This window comes from Etheostoma cragini, chromosome 12 (assembly GCF_013103735.1).
Source record: "Etheostoma cragini isolate CJK2018 chromosome 12, CSU_Ecrag_1.0, whole genome shotgun sequence".
In the NCBI taxonomy this organism is placed as follows: domain Eukaryota; kingdom Metazoa; phylum Chordata; class Actinopteri; order Perciformes; family Percidae; genus Etheostoma; species Etheostoma cragini.
This window is the reverse complement of record NC_048418.1, coordinates 15,879,416-15,904,265: the sequence shown is the minus strand read 5'-3', so window position 1 is coordinate 15,904,265 and position 24,850 is coordinate 15,879,416. Positions and strand designations below refer to the sequence as shown.

General features: G+C 41.9%; 1 protein-coding gene across 1 annotated transcript; it reads right to left on the bottom strand.

The window, feature by feature from the left end:
- Positions 1-1,527: 1,527 nt before the first annotated feature.
- bcl2b (BCL2 apoptosis regulator b) lies at positions 1,528-23,973 on the bottom strand. The gene is made up of 2 exons (XM_034887027.1): positions 22,874-23,973; positions 1,528-2,649 (listed from the first exon to the last, which is right to left on the bottom strand). Exons 1-2 carry the CDS (start codon positions 23,420-23,422, stop codon positions 2,512-2,514), a joined length of 687 nt encoding a protein of 228 aa, XP_034742918.1. The 5' UTR covers positions 23,423-23,973; the 3' UTR covers positions 1,528-2,511.
- Between the last annotated feature and the right edge of the window lie 877 nt (positions 23,974-24,850).

The following is a 24,850-nucleotide window of genomic DNA, read 5'->3' as shown; positions in this document are numbered from 1 at the left end:
GAACAATATGATCCCACTAGCTTATTGTGGATATAGCAGTAAACAACAGAAACACAATTCACCTTTTTAAGTGCTACAGGTTTGTGATTATAGACATTAAACAGTAGCAACCATGGCGTCTACATTCAGATATTATGCACAGAAAATATAAAAATTACAGTATATTGCTGTTGTTATCATTGGAGCACAAAGCTGACAAAAGTTAAGGTGATATATATATAGACTAGACAACCCTCCACAGAGAGATCATAAAACCTCACTGAATAGACTCAGTGAAGTGAAGCGACGTGTGTCCTCCTTAAGCTACTTTTTTGTTTTGTTATGTTTTAAATTAAAGATTAATGCAAGTTAACTTTGGTTTCCAGCTCTAAAGAACTATACTGTAAATCTCTGGCAGTTTAAGCTTTTAATTAAAAGTTAAATTGACAGTATAGCAGCCTTAAGCCAATAGTAATACGACACAGAAATTCACTTTTTTTTTCAAACATATCATTCTCATTATATTAGCAGCCAGGAAGAAAATGTAGTTACAGTGTGATTCAATAAAATAAAAAACAAGTGAAAACTATTTATTTTTCATCAAAGTAGCTACTGTTAAAAAAATCCGTGATCTGGTACCGCTCAATAAATAGGAAAATGCAACTCCTTTGCTGTTATTTGTTATCTTCTACCCTATTCTGTTATAAATATGGTTACACGTCTTTCTCGTGTGAAGACAGTAGCTTTCATCTATGCAACAAAGCAGTTGAAGATTTGTAATGAGAAAGAAAAGAAAGTAAGATTAGGAAGAAAAAAAAAACACTTTTCCATAACCAAATAAAGTTGTGCAGGCTACAACTAAATATTTTGAAGCCTGTGAGCTAGTGATGGTCAAATGAAGCATCGTGAACCACTGTCTTTATTTTATGAGCTCACTAGATGGCGCTTCCTGTTCACAGCAAAAACGTTAAAGGAATGATAATGCTTTGTGTTTTCAAGCCTTTGTTGAACAGAGAGCTCCATCTAGTGAGCTCAGAAAATAATGATATAGCTTTGCGAAGCTTCATTTGACCATCGCTACCGGGAGCATTTCCAAATTTTCTGTCAGACTGTAACACAAGACAAACATCAATGAAACAAATCAATGAGAGAATGCATTTGCAGACCGGAAAGAGGGGACATCTCAGGTTCCAGCACCCGGGACACACTGGCTTTAGTCCTAAGCTGAAACCCTGCTGCCATGGTATTCCACTCAGTCATCAGTGACCATGCAAGGTTTTTCTAAGTGCAGGGCCTCAGCAGCTGGAGGACACATGTTGACAAGGTCAGCTCTGAGACCTGGGCGAGTCCAAACAATCTGACCACAAATGGACCGAGTTAAGAGTAAGAAAGCAAGTAGAAACGGTGGTAGAAAATAAAAAAAATTAAGGGTTGCTTGGTGCTAATCTGTGAACAGTGTTGGTGCTTTTTTAAGAGTGGTCTCGTTGACATTGTTTTGTTTGAGGAATGCACATTTCAAATCCTGTCCATCCAATCATTCTTTTTTTCTTATACCTTACTGTTTGTGCTGCGCTCAACATTTTTCTCAGTATATTCATCGTCGTAGGAGTTTTAAGCAATGACAGGCTTCTTCTGCATGCTTTTCAGTCCTTGAAAAAATTCTCCATTCTCCTCTTTTTGTCTGTGGTAAAACCGCACAATTTGGGGTTTGGCATGCTGCAAAAAAATTAAAACCAACATCACTATCTCAATCGAGGAGCTTTCAAACTCTGCAAAAGAAATATCAGCTGTCCTCAGTCTTCCGCTGGCCCTTCCTCTAAATATTAAGGACCATGGAGAGTATAATGGTGCAGGGTGTTCAAAGTTCACTGGAGCTGTCTGAGGAGTGAAAGCTGTAGACAAACCGAGCCGTTTCCATTATACATTCTGAGCAGCTGTTCTGTAGAGGAAGTCCTTTGAAGGACGGCTGCAGGGGGGGGGCAACACAGTTCAAAACAGGGTTCTTCACCCTAGTATGCAGGGGCTGGGCTGCAGCCGCTTCCTCTCCGGTGTGGAGCATCGTTGTCCCTGCCCCCCCCATCATCAAGGCCTCTAAATAGAGGTCCTGCATGAGCTCTGACACATGCAACAACATCTACACAAACACTCAACATTCATGCTATAACTAGTACAGAAGCAGGCAGAACAAACCCCCCCAAAAAATGCATGCTACTGATGCCACCTCATTTCTCAATTGCAGGCCACTCAGCAAATTAGTGTGATCACATCTAAGTTGCCTCTCTTCAAGACGTCCATTGCTCTGCATGGGCTGTGCATCCGGCTGCTTCAGTTGTTTTGATTTGTTTCTGTTTTGAAGTGTAGGGGTGAGGAAGAGGGAGATTTCTGAGAGAGGGCTTTGAAGAGAGCCAGATTCAAAAGAGTGTGAAGGTTGTCTCTGAGGGGTCAGGGGCGTCTATAAAAAGGAATAAGACGAGGCACAAGGAGAAGAAGGAGGAGGAGGAATAAAGTTAAGCTGGTAGAAAGGGGGCTCTTTCACTTCTGTGTCAGGTATGCTCCGAAGGTGAGGCTAGCTGCCCCGAGTGCAGCTAGACCAAAGACCGTCTTAATGGAGGGCCAGGAGCAGCTGAAGAGGGAGTCCCTCTGTCGGTCATACAGCTCCACAAAGGCAGCCTGGGAAAGAGACAGAAAGAGAAACAGTTAGGAATGTGTTTATCTATGTGTACTTTCTTACGTCAGCAGGTTATTTGATGGGTGGAGGCTCCAAGAAAACACCATAAAGGATGTGGTTGGCATCCAATTTATTCCTCAGACGTAAATCTTTAAAAACAGGTCACAATATAGATTTTTTATTTAAAAAAGGCTTGTCAGTTGCTAAAACAGCTAGGCATTGTAGTATTTAATGACTAGCTTTCAGTCGCGGATTAATACACATTGTATTATATACAATACATATTTGGTTTAGGTCTTTTAATGGGATTTGTTGACCCTTAAAAAATTATTAAATAATTATGATAATTCTTATCAACGTAGGGATTGGTTGACTAAACACTATTTGTTTCACTTTCCACTGTTGGTATCAAGTTATTTAGATAGTTTTACTTTAATTTCACCAGATTCTAAGATGTCCATCTTTAAGATTTTGACGGCAGTGAAAAATTATGTGAAAATAATTAAAAAATGACATTTCTTCTCAACAACAGCACCCCGGTTACTCTTCCAGAATCCACAGCCTGGTTGGACTACTTTTGTGGTCATTTAATAAATGTAAGCTTTAAATGCTGTGATCACCTGGCAGCAGATATTTTAGGGGCAGATAGCTCAAAATCGGCATGATGATCCTTAATCCTAAAATGTAAATCCCTTGGCCACCATCAAATATGGGAACTAGTGTTTTTCCAGCCATGCTGCAAGCAGATCCATTCATGTTTATTGGCTCACACACACACACACACACACACACTCAGACGCACAACCTCAGACACTCTTGATGCAGACAGACACAACCCAAACAGAAACACATTTAAAAAAACAGAAATCACCAAAAACAGCCAATTTGTAACTGCACGTCGACAGTTTTAGGCGTTTTCTTTCTTTAGCATGTTGATGAGCGCTTGGATTCCTCACGCATAAATAAATTAATGTTACTCAGAGGCTCTGCTTTCTGCTGCTAAAACATGAGTTAAAAAAAGGCCTGTTACAAATTAAGATTTTGTGAGTGGATGTCATGTCCATGGAGCAAATACCACGGCTGTGGGTCTTCGACGAGGAAATACAGACATCTGCTCATGAGCAATGACAGCAGGAACAGCTGGACAGGAAGTGCGAAGGATGGTGCTAAGCTCCTCGCTCGCCCACACACGCACATGTAGATTATCTTGAACCTGACTAGGACAGTGTTTTAGAGCAGTTTGAGAGAGGATATAATGTTTCCTATTGAATATCAACTCTTTTGTTATGAATCTAACCACATTAATAGCAGTACATTTCAGCCCCTTTGATGCCTCTGATTTGAGCTGTAACTTGACCTATCTATGAACAATGGTGAATTGTTAAGTTTAATTCGGTACAACATTACTGTGTCAGTTCCTATGGGAATCTATCAGCATTCTATTTTAATTATGTTTAGTGTAATTCTAACTGGAATACACACGTTTTATTCGACCTTGATCTAGAAGCAAAACTGGGTCATTATACTCTTTTTCTTTCACATTTTAATCTACAGTTTCCGTTTATCAAACATAAGCCCACACAGGACTAAAAAAAGGAGACATCAATTCTGAAGTGCTGTGGGGAGACAAAAGTATTTCCTGTTTCCCTCTCCTCCCTTCCCATCCTGTGGCATTCCTGAGGCTGGGGGCCAGACTGGGACACAGAGGAAGAAGGATCAGCAGTTTCTTTCCACTTAAGGCCCTCTGGTGTCAAAACACACTGTGCACTTAAGTAAGCCGACATGATCTTAAACCACAAGTCGTTTTTCTTGGTTGCAGGTGAGCGTTTTTAATTATCCTCGGCTAAAAACAAGACACTACAGCCTAGCTAGAAGCCCTGTGCGACTTGATAGTTAGCCCAGTATTGCAGGGTAACCAAGGTTTTTACAGTTCCTACTGAGGGGGGGGCATGAATGTCTGAACTAAATTTCATGGCAGATCGTTCAACAGTTGCTGAGCTATTTCACTCAAAACAACAAATGTTAGCCTCCTTGTGGCACTAAAAGCCAGGGGTTCATCATTAGGATTCATCCTCTGCGAACCATGAATGTCTGTAGGCTAAATAGGTGCTCATGCCTCTATGCATGTTGACATACTTCACAGGATGAAAACCTTGCCCTGCTGGTGGCGCTAATGGGAAAATCAGGGCTCACCAGAGTCATTAAAAATATCATGGCAAACCCTCAGTTTTTGAGACATTTCAGTGGGCCTAGTCAGCTAAAAATCGGAATCAAAATGTCACACGGTTTCTTTTTTTTTTAAAGAACTGTGAACAAGCCTTGTTTTTCAGTGACGATACCCTCCCTCCCGCCTCTCTAGGATTCAGGTATTAATTAGAGAACAAGCTCTTCAGTCAGACCTCCAGCTGAAGCCAACGTGTTAGCTGGCAAAAACACTGCCTCCGTCTTTATTTCCTACGCCAGAAAAATAACAGTTTGCTGAGGCAACAACACAGACCAGCCACCTTCTCCAGCAGCATGTGTGTGTGACCACTAGCCTGGCTTGATGAAATTGCAAACTCATGATGTGTGTCCTAAATATGTCCCAGACTGGCGGCATAGATTATCTTCTATTTAAGTCTGAAACAAAAGCGGGCCAATTACGGTAAGAGGTTCATGTGAGCGGTGATTGATGTTTAAAAGAATCCCACAAGGACATGGGCAGTAATAACTCTATACTGACCCAGGGGAGAGCTGCGAAGAGATAGAGGAGGGAGGGATGGAGGGAGGAAGGGTGTCAGGTGGATATCATGAGACTGAGGCATGCTCCTGGAACTTTTTCACCCACACGTTAGCAAGCATTGCTGCCAACACCATGTGAGTGGTAGGAAAAACAAACCTTGGTGCTCTCTTTTTATCCTGCTTCCTCTCCCTGTTTTTCATTCTGTGTTGACTGTCATTTTGAACAATCTCAACCTTTAAAAGAAAATAATAATAATAAGCAGCTGGCAAAGGAGGACACAGAAGGTTTGCAGGGACAGGAAAGGACAAAACATCTGCATTCATCACATCAACAAAAGACTGCATAATCCTCAAGAAGTTATCTCTCTGCCCTGCAGCAACCATCTGCCACCGACAGCAGGTGTGCATCTGGGAAATAAAGTCCAGGCTGTAGTTCTCCATAGTTTTCATTTTTTGGATCAATGGCTTTATAAAGGTCACAGTCGCCCTACAGAAGCCAAGAATCCAATGGCAAAATGCCTAGCCAGGTTTACACACTCGCTTTCCTTTGCTTTTACTGCACACAATGAATCCCTGAGAGGCGCACACAGTAAAGGAGTAAGACTTGAGAGGATCCCATACTCAGCCATGGGGTGGTAACTTGCTGCCTGAGTGTCATGGTTACCCTGGCTGGAAACTTCACACATGATTTGCTTTTCCCACCAGCAGGAGAGAGCCTGTTCTCAACCTCTGATTTGTTTTTCCACATGATTTAGACCTCTGGGTTTTTGCTCAGTGTCATTCTCGTGAACACAGAGAGATTATACACTGTTGTCTTTCTCGGATGGCCTTACGCTATCTATCTGAAGGGTAACGGGAAATGCCAGTTGCTTTGGGTATTGGGACTGATCGCTTGACTTGTGTGGAAGATAATGAGTCATCTTGTGTGCTGTTTTGGGACGTTTCTGTGGGTAATTGCAGTCAGAATGAGACTGAGAGAAAGGGATGTGGGTGAAAGTTCAACTTGTATTTAAAGGGCCTGTTGTGGCTTCGCTGCTATATTCACCTCTGAACCGAGCTTCTCCCCACGCTCTGTTTATTTCCTAAGCATTCACATAGTAACATACTTATAAAATTGCATATGCTGCTGCCGCTACCACCCCTCTTTGATTTTCTAATGAGCTTCTTGCAGACTTCTCAGCAGCTAATTAAAGTCAAACAAAACTCCCATTTTAGGAGCCAAGGAAGAGTAATGGGAGATAGAAAAAAAAGTGCAGGGAAGGCATTAGTGTCCTTTGTAATTGATCTGCTTTGATCCAAATATACACTAATATCTCTCTCTTTCATGTGTTATTATTTTATGTATGAATGCTCGCACAGATTTTCTTTTAAACGTAGCAGTTCACAATAGGTGACAGGACAGCAACCAAAGTTGTCTGGCAGCAAGGTCAGGTTCCATCAAGTCTCGGGAGTGTCATCCATCGACTGGCCCCGGCAAAAATGAGATGACGGAGGAGTTTTTTTTTTTTTTTTTGCAATACTCATTACCCAGTGAATCCCCCTGTGTCAGCACTGGCAAACAGCTTGGAGATGAGGACGCTGAGCCCTTCACTAAACTTTGACAATACTGCAATACTTGGAAACAGCAACCTCGCAGCCAAGTGATGATGGCAAACTGGGTGGAAAGCTGTACAAATCTGTCACTACACAAACTTAGTGGATCAGTCTTACAGAATTAGTTGAGTAGCGCCCTTAATTACAAAACACAGAGCTCAAACGATTAGTCTATTAATCTATTAGTCTGTGGCGGAAAGTTAGATGAAACAGACTATACCATTATAACAATCTGAGCCTTGACATTGACAATTCCCCCTTTGCGATCCCCCACTCTCGCTCAATACTGGACCAATTGTTGTTATTAAACACTTTTTAACATTATTAAAAAAAACATGGGAAAACAGGGTCCAGGTTGAATAATACAGATGTTTCCTTTAAACTTCCAGACGATATGGAAACTACTGAGTTATATCAGTCTGTGATAAACAAAAGAGCAGAAGGTAAATCCTGACAAAATAAATGGAAAACCCTTTAAATTAGCTTTCACTTTGAGTCAATCGAAGACTCAGGTTTCATACTCGGCAATGTACTTTCATTGTACTCAACCGTAGAGAAACCATTTTGACGTTGGATGCTACCCTAAAGGCTCATAAATATTCAAATGTATGTCAGCAGCAGCAGCAGCAGTATTAGTGTGTGTTTACAAAACAGCACGCTCTCCTGTGGGAGTGAGCCTGCTCTACTGGAACATGAAACGTGATCGCCAGTAAATCACCCACAGTCCTCATGACACTCTGCGTTTTTTATTGTCTCCATTATTCATTGTAAAACCAGCTAGATAAATGAATACTGTAACTTTACACATGAGACTTTGGTTTCTTCAGAGATGAATAACGCTTCGGTAAACTTTCATGGCATCAGGGCAGGAGGAGGAGGATAAAGCCACTGGAGTTAAACCGTCCAACTTGTACAGACTTTGAATTACCAAACATTTCTGATGTATTTATTTAACCTTGACTGAGCATTTCTATGATCCTTGCAGGCCCTTTATTCTTCTTGAGCCCCATTGATTTTCATTGAACAGCTTTGATCCAACATGAAACAGAGAAATGGGTGACCTTGCAGGCTCAGAGAGCTGAGGGCGAGGGATGGATACAGACCGTGTTTCCTCTCCTGTCACTTGCGCTCCTGGTTTATCTGCCCTTCTGCACACCTTACTGAAGCTAAGGGTGTATCATTTGCAATCAGTCTCTTGCAGAACAAAGAGAAATCAAACAAAAAGAGACAATCCTTTTCTCTCACAATAAATCAAACCAACTCTGCAGCTAAATCAGAATATTTCTTTCATTCTTTAAAACAAGCCAGAGCTGTGATTTTGACCTTGGAACCATTTTCAACACGAACCAATTAATCAAACCTGGCCACAATGGCTTCCTCAAATAGATACAATGAAGCTTAAAGGGGATGTCTGCCTCATCTGAGGATGTCTTCCTCATCTGAGGATGTCTTCCTCATCTGAGGATTTCTGCGCTGAGCCCATCTGGCCCCTCAGCGGAAGAGGAAGTGACAATAGTCGAAGCCGCAAGACTTCTGTGCTGCTATAAATACCAGGCTTCATCTGAGCTCCTGGTTCAGGGCTGCCCAAAATCACAACTCACATCTCCGCTGCTTGGCCCATTTAATAAGCCACCAAGGATGCGCAAGAGCAAAAGAGAGAGTTGAAAATGGCGTTGAGTCATCATCCACCCTTGTGGAGGTTGGTGGAGGCCGGTGTGTTTGGAGTGCATTAAACCTGTTTTGAGTGGCTTTCCAGTAAAGACAGGATGTCTGCCACTTGGATGTCTAATAGCTCTGTGTTCACTCCAAGGAAGCCTTGAACAGTACATCGGCTGTTCCAGTGACGTGTTTGTGGTTTCAAAAATCCATGTAAGTGTGTAAAAGCCAAAAAATTGTGGTGCTCTTTCTGAGAGAATTATGTAAAACTCTACCTCCATGGGCTGTTTTGTTCAAATTTTGCACTCAAGAATGCAAGAGCACTTGCGTTAAGTGCCTCTTGGTAAATTATCTGTGGCATTTAAAAAAGCGAACAATGGCTTTCTCCACATTCACTGCAGTTTGGGTTAATGATTAAACAAAGAGTTTAAACATTCACATTGCAAACTGCTCTCTCCGCTTTAAATCAGCTTTGGATTGCTGCATACAGGACTTAGAAAATGTCTTATTTTTGGAAAAATTAGAGAGCGTGGGAGCGCCCAATAGCTAAGCTGCTGTGCCTGATTGGTCCAGATAGAAACCTCTGATAGAGAACGTGGGAACCAGCAGATTCCCAGGTGGCCTGTTACTTCTCCTGTGACAAACAGAGCCATGGGAGAAGCTCATTTCCTGTGACAGGGGTGGCACGAGCCTTAAAAGTCATAACCACTGACCCCTTAAGACCTCACGACCACACAACCACAGTCTCAAATGCAGTAGAGCTGAAAATAGACTGACTGATCTGGGCCAGAAACAACTACTGTATATGGTGTAATGAATGGGGATGTGTGGGAACACCATCTGCAGTATGCGCAGCCGTGTGTTGGCTGATTGTTCTGAACTTGAAGAAATGAAGTCATTTGCTTTTCCATTGTTGTGGTTTTCTGGTGATTGCATCAAAGAGCCCATGTGAAACAATATTACACAATCCGGATTTTTACAAAGTTGCTTTGTGACTGAGTAAGTCTTTGAAAAAGAACTTGACAGTTCACTTAGTGTTAAGTCACCTCCTGTGCCATATGCTGCTGGGATGACATCACTGTCTGGTTTTAGACTATGGCTTCTCTGTGGTAGAGCCAAGTATGGTTAAATCACAGACTCTGTTTCTGGTAACTAGGGAAAGACTAGAGGCAAGCCAAACATGTAGTCATGCTAATACCATGGAGAAAGGGAGTGGGAGCAGCGGTGCAGAGCCACAGTTGGTTAGACGCTGTAACTAAGAGATTTGTATTTGTTTTGAACTATTAACTGACTACTAAATCTTAGCTCCAAGTCTAAGAAAAATCAAACTGTAACAAATGGGCACGTTTTATGTTCACAAAAAGCAGGAATGTTTTTTTCCTTTGATGAAATCCTAAATTACTGTAATTTAGAAAGCAGTGCCAAACAAATCTAGTGTAATATCGTCTAATGTAGCTAAGCTACATATTAATCAATGCTCTCTTCCTAAATGGAATCAGCTGTTGGAGGCGTTCACCTTCCTGCTTAACCAATCAGAATTGTACACAAATTGCAGGGGCCAATCACAGAGTCCCAACCCTGCTTTTAAAAATCTGTTTATCCCCTTGCTATTCAGCTGTCATTGCAGGCTAAGAGTGCAAACCTCCACCTCCCCTTCCACCTCCTCTTCCAGCTCCTCTTCCACCTCCTCTCCCACCTCCAGTCATCTACTCCAGCTGACCGGTCCGGAGCCTCCTTCGGTCTGGTCTTCGGGCTCCTTCGCCACCACCGGTGTCTAGATTCCATGGGGGGGGGGGTCGGATGGTTCTCTACCCCTACATAGATATTCAAAATATTCGTATAGCGATGGAGTCTAATTGCCAAAGACTTTATACATTGTATTGAGCTTTACAATAAACCTCATTTGCATATCTGCAAACACGTCTCTCCTGATTGAAATAGAGAATTAAAGTATTGGAACATCAAAGCTAGACGCACAGTTCCTCTCAGTCTCTTCTTTCATACAGGAGACGTCTTGTAAAATTAGGCTGCTAAATGAGAGCTTGTCAGTTTTGGCAACAAGATATTGGAGCGGTTTACGTGATTGGAGTACAACAGGGCCAGGTTTCAGGTTCAGGTGGTGTTCTCTGTGTACCCATGTAAATGAGAGAGGCCACAGTCTGGGACAGGGCTCGCTGTGAGCGGAGCAGAGCAGTTTGAGGATCTCAGATGTCCGATAATGTCAGAGAAAACAATCACCTGTTTGATGTGCAGCTCCCTCAGGAACACCTTTGAAGTGAGGAGAAGAGAACCCAAACCACAATGAAAACTTTCCACAAAGTCAAAGGGAAGACATCTGCTGCCAGTGATGGGAAGAAATCGTGTACATTTACTCAAGTACTGTATAGAAGCACAAAGATATTCTACTCCACTACATTTATCTGACATCTGTCATTTCCACAGATTAAGAGTTGTTAGTAAAGTTATTAGGAGTTACACCAATGAGACATCACCCCCCAAACTTCTCAGATAGTTTCATTTAAATACTGTTCAACTTAATTTAGTCAAACATTTGGAGGGCCCCGACCCCTAGTTTGGAAACTACCGTGCTGTAAATAAAATAGTTAAAACTAGCTCCACTTTCACCAGCTATAACAATAAAACGCTACAAAATCAAGTGATGCATCAGTGTTAAAGTTATAATCTAGAAGATTTGCAGTAACATAAATGTTTGTTATGTCACTATCCATTGCTGAGGTAACACCATGGTGACTCAGCCTATGGCCCACTGAAAAACCTCGAAATAGGAAAGAAAGCAGAAAAGCTGAAATTGTGCAATGCGTGACAAAACTTCTCTGTCCTGCATGCAGCATGAGGTCATTTTGAAATGGGGGGGGGGGGGCACAATTGTTGCGCAATTTAACTACCGGCTGATAAATCTAAATATATATCCATGGCCTATGATAAGTTTAGCTGTCAGCTGGGTTTTAAAAGCAATAGGAAAATGGGCCCCAACCCCCATTTCACTTTTAAGACTGGGAATACTGGGGAACAGTTCAATGACCGCTCTCAGGCAACCAGCTGATTTTCATCCGGGGGAGAGGAATGAGTGGAATGCATTGATGTGTGGAAACAAACAACTGCACTGTGTGGGCCTGAGAGGCCTGATATGAGAAGGAATGAACCTTGAGATAACCAGATTGACTGCAAAAACACAACTACACTTGTATTATGTAATGAAATAACTATGTGTAAATCCTTTTCAGAGATAGATGAAAGTAACTACCTAGTAATGCCTATTCCCAGGTAGACACTACTTAAATTCCTGATCTTAAAACACGAGTTCAATGTGACTCACAGAGAGCTTAGAGACAGCTATGTGGTGCGGCATGATTTCAAAACGGCCGATTGTTTGAACTATCTGGAGCAGGCTGGCTTGCTCGGAGCGGTGTCACCTTCCCTGTCTTATATGCAGAGACCAAAGGGAAACAAACCCAGCCTACCTGGTGAATGATAATAAGTTGTCTATTATGACATTGAAAGTCTGGTAGGAAAATTGTGCGGAAGCCAATAAGGCACACTTCATTGTCATGTTAGATTTTTTGTGGCGTTTTCTCTCCGGAATAATCCATGGGAAATGGCATTAGTGATATTCAGTGGCAGGCTGAGCCTTTATGTGCAGTGAATATTAGAATATACTGCTTCAAACTGAGACTCTAAATTATACAGGAAACAAATGCATGCATACTATATAGTGAGCTGTGGCTGTTACATTTTTTATTTTTTTTTGTGCTATGTAATGCCCATGTGGGTGTTTTATGAGAACATTCCTCTACTTTTTAAGTCAGCAGATGGATCAGCTGAGAATCAGATGATTGTTGAGTCAGATGACTAACAGGCACTTTTATCCAAGTTTGCTCTATTAACTTCTATGGAGTGAGCTAATCTACTTTTACTTCTCCATCAAATGTGCTCTATTAACTCCATTTTGCTTTGGTCTTTCAACCCTGGTGGCCTTATTGCACTTTGCCAACCATCCCTTGCTTTTTTTAACAGCAATTACCTCAGCAGTCTCGACCTAGCTGCAGCACATGTGGCACTATGCCGAAATGGACTGCCTGTTACAGCTTTATAAGCCTCCTCTGCTTCATCTCTCCTCTTCCTCCTCCTCCCTGTCAGCCTCCCCTCCTGATCAAAGACACATTGTGAAGTCCAGTCATTTCATCTGGGAATATTTTTTAACTCACTTTGCATTGCAGGAATGTAGACTCTAGATCATTTCAAACCTGGAAACATAGAAGTTTTTTTTTTTTTTACATATGGTGTAGTTTGTTAAACAACAGTGAATGCCTTCTTATTGAGCTCTTTCTTTCTTTCTTTCTTTACAGCTTTTGCACCACCAAGAGCCACAAATGTTAAAGAAAAATAAAGCACTTTATAGGTCAATTGTTGATTAAACTTCTAGTGGTTGGATTTACCGACGAGACGTTAATGAATCCAGGCATTGCAAAATATGTTTTATTTGTTATGTAGTTTTACATGGAGATATTGTTATGTTTACTTTTTTTTATGTATGAGTAATAAAATATTATAATATTGTCTGATTTATTGTTGTTTAGGACCCCAGGAATATTAGCTGGTTTTCTAGGCGACAATGGGAATCCTTATAATAAATACAAATACAGCATCCTTAGAACATACACAGGCATGAAGCACAACTGCACTGTCAAAAGAAATACCAAAAATGTAAAACAAAATACCTAAGAAGAAAAGGAATCACTGTCTGTCCTCCTGTTTTTAATTCTCCCTGTTTTCTTTGAAGTATCTGTCATTATTTGAAGTTGTAATGACAGCCCAACAACCAATTAAAGGCGGCACAGCTTCAGAGAAGACCCAGTGAAATTGATGTAATACAACGCCGTGGCAAGACTGGGTAAGCCCCTGCCGGCGATCACTGTCAGAAGTGGCATGCAGTAGAAGTCCTCTGAAAACAGCAGGGGTTATCTGTGACAGCACAGCAACAAAATGTCTGTTCACTGCAGCATGCTGACAGAATTTGGTTGTAGGTTTGGGAGGATAAGAGTTTGAGATGGCATAGAGTTTCATGAACACTAGGTAGGCCCTGAAACACTAGGTAGCAGCGGCAACGTTCCCTTGGAAAAGCTTTTATCTTCCAAAGTTAGGGGCGAATCGTTTTCTCTGCACTTCAAACCTAATCCGTTGCTATCAAAGGTGAGTGCCAACAGGGGGGGTGCTGTGTGAGCTTTACCAGGAGTGAGAGCTCTCAGTGGCACACACACAAACACACACACACACACACACACACACACACACACTGGCAGAAAGACGTCAGCATAAGTGTATAAACAGCAGAAACATCTCGCCAAGGTCTTTCCACAGCATGAATTTTTATAAATCAACTTTATAAGCAATCTGACATTTACAGCCGCTGGTTCACTGTGTTGTCACATTGAGTCTTACCAGAGATACCAACACAAGCCATCGGAAATGCTCAATCAATACCACCCAGGCTAGTCAAAGTGATACCTGAGCAATGGCTGACCTCACTTAGTGTCCACTGAAACGGATCAGATTTCCTGGGGGGTTATTTGCCCTGCTGCCCAAAATCACATTGGGGAACAAAAGCAGAGACCTATTTACCCCAAACCTCCATGGATGAGGCAGAGAAATCTATTTACCATTATCTGCATGTTGTCATTTTTTAGGTAGGCATCTCAGCCTTTCAGAGAAGAGCCAATAATAGCTGGCTGTTTGTTAATGGCCAGTGCTATGGTTAGTTGCACCAGGAAATCCTAGGGGACATGGTAGTGGGGTGTGCATGTGTGTCTGTGTGTGTTGAGGCTGAATGGCACAGCGAACAGGAAGCTAGGCACCCTGGGGCCATCTGCTCCCTGCCATGGCTCACATGTCACTGTGACAACACAGCATTATTGATTCACACTACCACATCCGCTTCTGTGTGTTCACGCTGATGTGGCACAGTATGTGTGTGTGTATGCATGTGCGTGTGAGTGTGCACACAGCCATTTTGTGGACAGCAAATAATTGATTTGCACTAGCACATCCGCTTCTGTGTTTGCCTGCTTGTCGGCATATATAAACTCTATAAACATTAAAATGGTCAATTCAGCCAAATCACAAAAAAAACATTTTCCTATTTCACCCTGTTGGAATCTGGCCGTGCAGATTGTTCATTTTTCTAAGGTTTTAAAACTGCAACAGTCCATATTTTTATAGTAACAATTGTTCAAATGACTGTTGAATGGGATAAGAATTGAAAAAACAATCCTCACTTAACACTGCAGCTTCTCTCAGCTCTATAGGGCATCTTAGCCGTTTTTTGGCTTCTTGTTTGGTTATACGAGCTGCAACTTTATTGTTTTGTTCCCTCTCCCCACTACCTTCTGCGTCCTTTTAGCTACGGCATACAGCCGTTTTGTTCGGTTAATGTTCTTTTGTAAATAAGCTGTAAAAAACAACGTACCAACGCTACCCATCTAGCACCAAACAGCAGACAAAGTTAGCAACGAACATAGCATTTAGCAGCTAAAGAGAAAGATATTTCCCTCAGGGGTTGGTGGAGACCAAAACAGCACTAAATGAATGCTAATATGTGTCTACTAAAGTGTGTAAATAGCGAATAGGTGATAGTTATAGCTAGCTAGATAGCTATTTTCACTTCCCCGAAAGTGGCCAAGTTTATAGACTCTTTGCTGCTGAGTCTTCTGACACAACCCCAATACAATGGAAGTGTATGAACATGTATTTATTGTCAGCATAAACCCCCCCCACAAGAAACAGTATTGGAGGAACTGGAGATTCCACAAACTTAAGTGTACAAGATGTACGTTTCCTTTTGGGAGTGAAAGTGAAAACTTTCAACCATGGATGGTAAATAAGAAAATGTGTTTGTGATTTTTTTAGGTTATTTTAGGCATGCAACAGGGTCTGTCTTTGGGAAGTCATTTAGGTGACACTCCCAGCTGCATTTCAATCAGTAGTGGCTATTGTTGCTCTAGAAATTAATTGAGGAAATCAAATCTCTTTTACAAACCCTTTTGGGGGTTTGTCCCAAAAATATCTCCAGTAGTTAGACAATGGGAGGTACCGTTTAACCTTGCCCTATATTGATATTCTGCACAGCTTCCAAGGGTGTGCCCATTGGCAAAGTCAACTAGCGTCTCAGTAAGCTTCTCATTATGCAGCTCCTACCATGAAAGAAAAGGTGGAAAACTCTTTTATCTGCCATCTCAAATGGTTCATTAGGACCTTTTTTTTCCCCATGCAGACTGGCAGGCATGTGAATGTGACAATGGCACAGGAATTTAAGCGTAACATGACAATTAAAGGACCACACAGGAGCATTGGTGGTAACGCTTCTATACTTAGAGGCCTCTCACATGTCACTGCATTTTTTAAGGAATCTGAAACGTTACCTGACACTGAAAGACATGTCTCAGGGTATTAGTGTGTTGTTTATGAAGGGATTAGACACGTGTGTGTGTGTGTTTAATTGAGTATGTCTATGGTGGTGGGGTAAGAGACAGATAGAGGGAGAAGGAGGGTGAGGAAAAAGAAGAGGTGATATCTTGACTGGAGCACAGACAGCCTTTGGGGTTCTACTTGTTGGACATCCATTTAGTGTCTGAGTTTATATGCTCCATGTATTATTCATCAGTGTGTGTTCTGACTGAATAAAGAATGCTCAGCTGACATGATTTTCAACAAACAAAATCACCCACACCCTTCACCGGCCACTCAGGAAAGAAACACCCAGGTCGTCTCCATTACTTATTCACAGTCGCTGCTCCCCAGCAGACATTCCTCCGCCTCTCCCGAGGAGGTCCAGAAATAAGTACACAGGACAGGGTGGAGGGTGTCTGGGGAGAAGTGAGGTCGTGGAAATAGGCACAGCACGCACAAAGCACCAGAATAATATCCTAGGAACAGTTATAAGATAAAAAAATTAATAAAAATTTATTTCTGTGATTTCCATTCACAACAAAAGTGCACATTTCTGTCAGGTTCATGAAATGCTCAAGATGTGTGAAATGGTAAAGACGGCGTAACCATAACATAAAAGCAAGGAGTGTCATGTCAAGCTCAAAAGTGATCAAACGATGTTTGACCAGTCAACAGTATCAAAAATATCCTTTGTTTTGGTGAATTTTAGTTTGAGAGAGACAGCATGTCTTCATGATACCAGCCTTTTCTATAATTAAGACTGACAGCATGTCTACAGTTTGAGATTTGTCTGATTTTATTGTCAGAAAAATAAAAGAATTGCAGTCAACATTTTGAATAAACAGCTGAATTATTTATTGCACGGTAACCAGCTGCAAAATAATCTCATATTTGTTGTTCTATATACTGAAAGGCAAAGCAGACACTGTAAAAGAAATAATTATACTTGGCCACAAAAAGGTCTAAAATCCATTTTAAAAAATTGCGAACACTGTCATGGAAACACATTGCCATATTGTTCAAGTGTAGTTATGATGAAAAGCAAGTGACGTCATTATTAATACCCAACAGTCAAGCCCAAGTATAGGATAGGCCAAGATTCCGATACAAGTGATTTCAGAGTGAAGACTGACCAAAGGAGTCACATGACTGTCACGCAAAAAGCACCACTTAAACTATAAAAGGTGTATGCTCTTAAAATTCACTGGAAAATATATGATTTTCTCGCCTACATTTTTACCCCCTAAAACATGCTGCAGTTTCCACATGCTTTGGCCCTCTGTGATGACCCTGAGTTCATTGTGAAGCTAAAACTCTCAACTTGTTGTTTCTAGTGGCATTGTGACACTAGGCCTTACTGACACAGAGCTACAGAGGTTAGAACACAGAATTTCTATTTCCGTCCAAGTAAATCATCTGAAAAATTAATAAAAATCACTACTGTAAGCATATTACAACTGCTATATACTAAAATAGTACCCTAGCAACATGTCTCAACTTTGAACAGAAAAAATCCAGAAGAAAATTGCTTATAAAATGGATTTTATATGAATGTTTTTCTACAGATATGTCTGTGCGTTTGTCTAATATCTTATTTCTAAAAAAGCCCAAAAAGTGCAAAATACATAGCTTCTGAAATACAAAAACACATCCACATCACTCACACACATGCCTGAAATAAGTAGATACATAGATAAAAGGAATAAGTAATCATAATTTGATGAAATGTTGAAATGCTATAAGAAGGCCATATTTTTGGCTTTCAGACAGTTGGAGTCAACTCAGGGATAGTTTTTTTTGGCCATGTCTGGTACCATTCAACTCGTCTGTTTACTGGCTACACAGGGATGCCAGTTTTATGACCTGTCCTTCTAATTGGTGCGTTCTACTGTCATTCTTTCCCACGTGGGCCCAATGGGGGCTGTGCGATACGATTGGCTTAGTTTGAGTGTATCTCTTGATAGAATCATGCTATTGGCAACCATTGGAACGTGCTGGCACCACAGATTACAATGACGTGTCGACATGCTTTCTAGCGCACAGGGAAAAAGTTACACGCGATCAAAACCGAGAAATGATGCATGATCCCAATTTCGAACCACCAGTGGTACACTGAACACAAAACAGGTTTTAATAAGTGTTTCCAAAGTATCCCACACACAGGTATGAATATTTGGAACAAGGGTCATTGTGCTTTGATCGCAGAGAGACTTGAGATCTCTCCATGTTTGTTCCTGAAAGAAATTATTTGAATGAGTCAGATTAATTCAGAGAGTTAGAGCCCAGAGCTGCCTGCGTCTGTAGGAAATGTAACTGAGATTACAGTTGCCGGGCTGATGGGTGTAAACACAGTGGCAGATGGCGAGCCACCAAGGTCTGCTCAGCAAAAGGGGTTCAGTATGGGGGGGAAAGCTTGGCTTGTTTCTTGCCACACTGAGCTCTTTTGTGGTGTACAGTATCCACTACAGAGCCGAGAGTCCACATCAAAATATAACACTGTTGTCCAACTCTCCAAAACTCATTAGTTGCAGAGACTTTTTGCTTCTCCAAAAGTGAAATTATGTTGTTATTTTTCTGTTTTGAAATAATGTGTGGGAGGGGAAAACCATAAATGCTATTTGCATGAGTAATTGTTTATGCCTCAGTCTGATTGCTAGAAACAAGTAAGCAGAGTTCAAGCCACGCTTTAATTTTGTGAGGCTGATAAATAACTACAAATTAACAGACAATAGGAAACAACTGGCTGAGAAGAGAAGATTTCTGGCTTAGAATGTATGCATCAATTATGAATTGTAGAGCTGATTACATTATGAAATCTGTCTCCTGAAACGCTGCTTTCATTTTCCGTTTTTTCATTCTATTGACTTGTTTTTGACCGATTAAAGTTGCATCTAGGAGACACAAATTGGATGTAAGTGAGATCTCTTCAGGATTTTTTTTCTGCTTTCCTGCATGTGCTCCTGTGTGAGTGAGTTTATTTGTTTTTTTTTCCTCCCACTCCTCTACTCTGCCGACATGTCACCTATATGGAGATTAATGACTTCCTCGCTGTCCCAGATCTACTCAGCCTCAACAAGAGAGGAGTGGGGCACAGCCAGATGCCCGAAACAACATGCAGGTCCCACCCGTCGACTAGCAGATTGTGATCAGGGAATCCCCCACTGGAAGGACCCAACCTAAGCCAACTACATTGACACACACACACACACACACACACACACACACACACACACACACACACACACACACACACACACACACACGATTGCAGCATTCCTCAGACACCTGATCCTGCTTTTTAAGACTTCAAAAAAGGTTTTAGGTGATTTAACTCCTTTGTCTCCGCTACTACATGAAAAGAAGACCAGGGCCATGCTAGCTCTACAGCGCAAAAATGCTAATGTCTAGCATGCTAACATGCTCATCGGGACAATGTTAACATTCTGATGTTTAGCAGGTATCTTAGCCAACGTACACCTGATGCTGATGGGGATGTCATTAGTTTGGCTGCACATTTACCATAAAATCTTGACCTGAAGATGGCACAAGATTAAGTGGTATAAATACAGACCATAAAAGCTCTGTACATAATTTCATGGCAGTCCATCTAGTAGTTGTTGAGATACATTTCAGTTTGGACCAAAGACATTAATTTCTCAACATCATATCTGGGGCTGTTCTCACTTAGCCTTCCAAAAGTTGTGAAACCGCTGTTTTTCTCTTGAAACACATTTTGGCATTTTGTTCCGTGCCGCCCCCACAGCCAGTCGAATATCTGAGGTCCAGCATGTAATTTCAGAAGTGGGACGCCGTCTGTCACTTTGTTCAATCACTTGGTATTTACTGAGAGGAACTGTAAATAAACACAGGTGAACCACATGTGGGTACAGCCTTAAATGCAATCGTCCCCTGATGAGTGCAATTTCTGCCACCACAAAGGATGAATTCATACAGGTGGGGAAAACTGAGTGTTGAGGACAATGAAAGGACAGTCTTTTACATCCCGGAGTGTGGTAAGTAATCAGTGCAGAGTGGGAGCTATTTCACCCTTAGCTGGGTTCTTGCAATATAGTAACTGCTTTGTTATGTCTAAAGGGCATATAGTTTTGTTTAACTAAAGGTGTATTTGACTCACCGGGGATGCCTAGACTCAACAATGATTAGTGGGCACTATTTTAGGCTCAAATTGTCTAAAAAACAACAGGAAAGAGAGGGTGAGCTGATAAAAAGCTGTTTCCACACCACTCTAAAGTGTCAAAAATGTCAGTAATAGGTTGACTAGCCACTACCATTGTTTGAAGAGTGGTGAAAAACACAAGAATCACCCCTACCATACAATAACACAATTGACAGTGTTAGTGACTTTAAACACAACCTGTCTAAACGCACATTTAACTCTGTTTATTCCATGTCTTCATTGTTTGGTCAAAGCTGTGTCACACCAATTGAGAAAAATAATACACTTGTTGTAGACTGTACCCTTAAATAGCCAAAAGCAGCATCTCCTGGCAGTTAGTGGGTTAAATTAACAAATTATTTTTGACCCATATGTATCCTCAAAAAATGTGTGGCACTAAAGTAGATGGAAACTCTCAGCAAAGCCCAAGATGAGAAGATTAGACATTAACATGTTGCACATTTGGCTCATCACACAAAGCTTTCACACTACAGAAACAGATTGGTTTCAGAGTACATCCAAACAGTGGCAGCCATTGTCTGGGTCATAGCCACCATCGAGGACGCTGAGGGGAAGTCCTCGGTTTTTTTCTGGGGGGTGATATCTCTAAAATCTTGGTCTGATAAGATAAGAAAGGTGTTTGATAAGAAATCTCAACAACTACGGCTGTGGATGCATAACTTCGAAAGACATCGGAACAAAGTCAACAAACTTTTAGTTGCAAAAGAGACTTTTGGCTCTTCACTATATGAGAGTCGCTACAAACAACATGGGACAATAACAGTTTTGGCACATTCTGAATGATAGTGTTTCAAACACAAGTCAGTAAAAAAGGAGAAGCTGAATTTCACAAACCCAATCTAGAGCACAGACAAAGCTCTGTGTCTGGGCCAGTGTGCGTTATGAAAGGTCAGTTAATAACTGAAACACACACACACACACACACACACACACACACACACACACAGCTCAGGAAATTCCCTACCTGACTGCATTCAAATGAAAATATAAATCAACATCTGTGTCTGTTAGAATCCTATCTGTCAATGCTAAATCTCAACACATTACAGGTATAAACTCACAAGCTCCAATGCTAGTATATTCTGTAATTAATTGATTTAGAGACAAACTAATTTGGATATAGTTCCCTTGATGCTGAGAGCATAAATCCACCAAAATGACCCAAAGTGGAAACATGCGCTTTCAAATAATCCTGAATAATCCTTTAGATTAAAAGACTGTACTCTCTGTCCCTGTAGTTGATTCAGAGCAGCAGAGATACAGTCATCTCCGCTCGTCTGGAAAACACAGACTATGATGACCTACATTATTGTACAGTGGGCACAGGCTCCAGAGACCTCCAGCAGGCATCTCGGCAGCCCAGCCTGCGCCGGCTCCAAGGCAAGTGTCTAAAAAAGCAGACAAAAGAGATCCAACCTAGATGCACAGGGGATTGTATGTTAAACCCAGTGGCTGCAGATTAACGCTGTGTTCCTGGAGGGCCCTCCCTCCGTTGCCTGCCTTTGATATGTGGCACAACCTGCCACCTCCAGGGGTAAGGCAGACTCAAGGGGAATGTTAAATGGTCCTTCCCTTTGAGATGAAATGTTCAATATGAATCATTGATGACCCCCTCCTCAATTCTGATACCTTCTGGCCAAGATAACTAAGCAGCACAAATATTATGCTCTCATTAAGAGCACCTCTGCTAATTAGAGGCTAATTCATGAGAGATTGGTTTAATAGTTGTTAAAGAACACATAAAATGAGGTTGATGTGCTCTTTGCTGGCTGCGGAAAAGGAGAATTGTTGCAAAAGTGGATTTGAAATTGAACTCTTTTCCTGTACATGTGTGTAGGCAGGTAATGGTGGAGTGTAGATGCCTCTCCTCATTAGTACCTGCAGTTTGTGTGTCATTTAGATGAGATCTGGAGAAAATGGCCCTGATAGCTAAGCCTTGTCCAGTCATGCCCAGAGGCTTAAACACATTAATTCAATAGTTTTCTCCTGGCTGACATCCGTCTGGCCACCTCCCTCCTGCTACAACCATGACCAACACATCACACCACAGCCTGCACCAGAGCACTTTACAGCATAAAGCTTAATATACAGGTACACGTTGAGAATGTTATAAAGTTATACTGTGAGGCAGTAAATAATGTTTTCGTAAGCTTTCGCTCTCCCTGGGACACAAGGTGCTAACCCTTCTGCTCCATGACAGCTGTGTGCCACTGGCTTTACTGTGACAGGGCGGGATTCGTGTAGAGCGTCGGGAGGTGTGACAGAGCACGCCGACTGACATTGGTCAACTAGGTTTAACAGCCACCATCAACATCCAATCAGAGCAGCTCATAAGTTAGGCCGTCAATGTGTTTCCTTCGCTCTGTCGTGCGTAATGGACACATCTAGAGAAATAGATTTGCATTAATCTACAGCTGTGGTTTCGATATTGTGCTATATTAAGTCAAATCTGAATGTACGTTTTGACCTCAATTAAACATGTGTACAGATAGGGAATTTATTGATTGAAACATCTACAACCAGAGCAAAAGCGGACCTTTGCGCCCCCGTGGCACACAACTGCAGAGCGCTCAACTACACGGAATCAGACCTACCCATCCTCCGTTGTCTTGTATCCAGCTGTTTAGAGGTCCATTTAGATACTCCGTCATCCACTCGGCGATGTTGTCCACCTGCGATGTCATCTCCTCTTTGGCGGCGCACTCCACGCACACCGTGCCCCCGAACTCGAAGAACGCGATAATCCGGCCCCAGTTCACCCCGTCCCGGAACAGTTCATCGATCACCTCGGCGAATCTCCTTTGCGCCGTGGTGGAGGTGAGATACAGCTGCCGCGACATCTCCGCGAAGTCTGGCTGGTATAGTCTCTCAAGTTCGTCTCCAGCCTCGCGGAGAACTCTGTGGATGGCGGCGGTCGGGTCGGACTGGGGGAGCCGTTTGCAGAGGTGAGGGATGCTCTCGCTGTCAGGCCCAGTGCCGGCTTCACGGCACCGGCGAACCAAAGTCGGTGGAGGGACATCTATTGACCCATTATTAGCAGCATCTTCATCCCGGACATCATCAAATCCAAACACATAGCCCCGTTTGGAGAGTTTATGGCAAATATACTTTTCTACAATGTTGCGATTACACTCGTTCGCCATTCCGGCTAAATTTGGCACTTTTTATAGAAAGAGGTTGTCCTAAATTAAATACATTGTGATCTAATGTGTGCACTGTTCAATGCACAGCACAGGCGTATCCAAAACTCAGCTACATTCAAATACAAGCAATGCAGCGAGGAATCCCACACAGGGAGCAAATGCTTCGCGAGTTGAAGAAAATACCTTAATCAAAACTGCGCAGAAAAGCGTTTCAAAAGTAAAACTAATACTGAGTCCGTGTCAAAAGCTGTCTTCATTTCCCGAATCCTTAGATGAACGCTGGCGACCTTCTCTTTGCATTGAAATCCAATATGCGGAAGAGGTTGTCCCCTGCACAACACCCAGACGTGGATATGTTTCGAAAAAAAAACATGAATGAGGGCCAAAGTTGTACGCGCCTGAAGGTTTTTTTTAAACGCCAACAACTATTTTTGCAGCGTTTACGCACAACCACGCGCGGGACTGTGAGCCAGACAAGGTCGGACTGAGCCCTCTCTCACGATTGCTCCTCATATCCTCTTCAGTGGCTCCCTGCCCACCGCCAGTGCAGTTGGTGAGGTATTCCTGACGTCAGCTACGCAAAGTAATTCCTTTGGCTGCGCTCGGAGACTCCAAGTGCACACGAAGAACTGCACTAAAAGAGCCCAAATTCTTGTGATTGCATGTTTAAAACATAAAACATGAAACTGAAATCTACATAACTTCACCCATTAAACAAAAAAATATAAACAGATTGCATTCATTAGGTTCTTACCAAAACATGTGCAAGAAAAGCTCTTAGAGGATCCCATTACATTTACCAGGACCATAGGACCATGGCATTCAGATAAAGGGGTGCTTTGATGTGGTCCAGCCTCCCCCTTGTGGATGGAGATCCAACCTTGTTATGCAATATTGATATACCTGTATACAATTTACCAGTGTTCTTTTGATTCCCTACCTAGTCTCCTCTATCCACCCTGCATGTCTTTTCTTTTTTTGATGGGACAAAGAAAGCATCTAAAAATCATGTATTCTGTGATTCTGAGAGAACTTCTGCTCTGGAAAGTTTTCCCATGGAATATTAAAATCCCATCTCCTCAAATAGAGGACCTATATTCCCTCAGGCCTCTTCACCCCCCATATTAAACTTCTGAAAGATCCAACTCAGTCCAACTGAATTTAGACTTCATGTTTCAGCAAAGAGTTCCCTAAACTGAAATGCTGGCAGAGGTCTGCAGATATAGAAAGTATCATAGAACAGGAGGGTAATGACTGTGACAAAGCATGACATCAAGAGCAATTTTAGAAGGTTCCAATAATAAAGAATGAAGACTAGTGGTATTACATTACAGGTATTTATTTAGTTTATCATGTAAGAAAATAAGACAAAAACGTTCCACTTCTCACATTTTCTTTCAATGGCACACAAGGTGAAGGTGTTTTTTT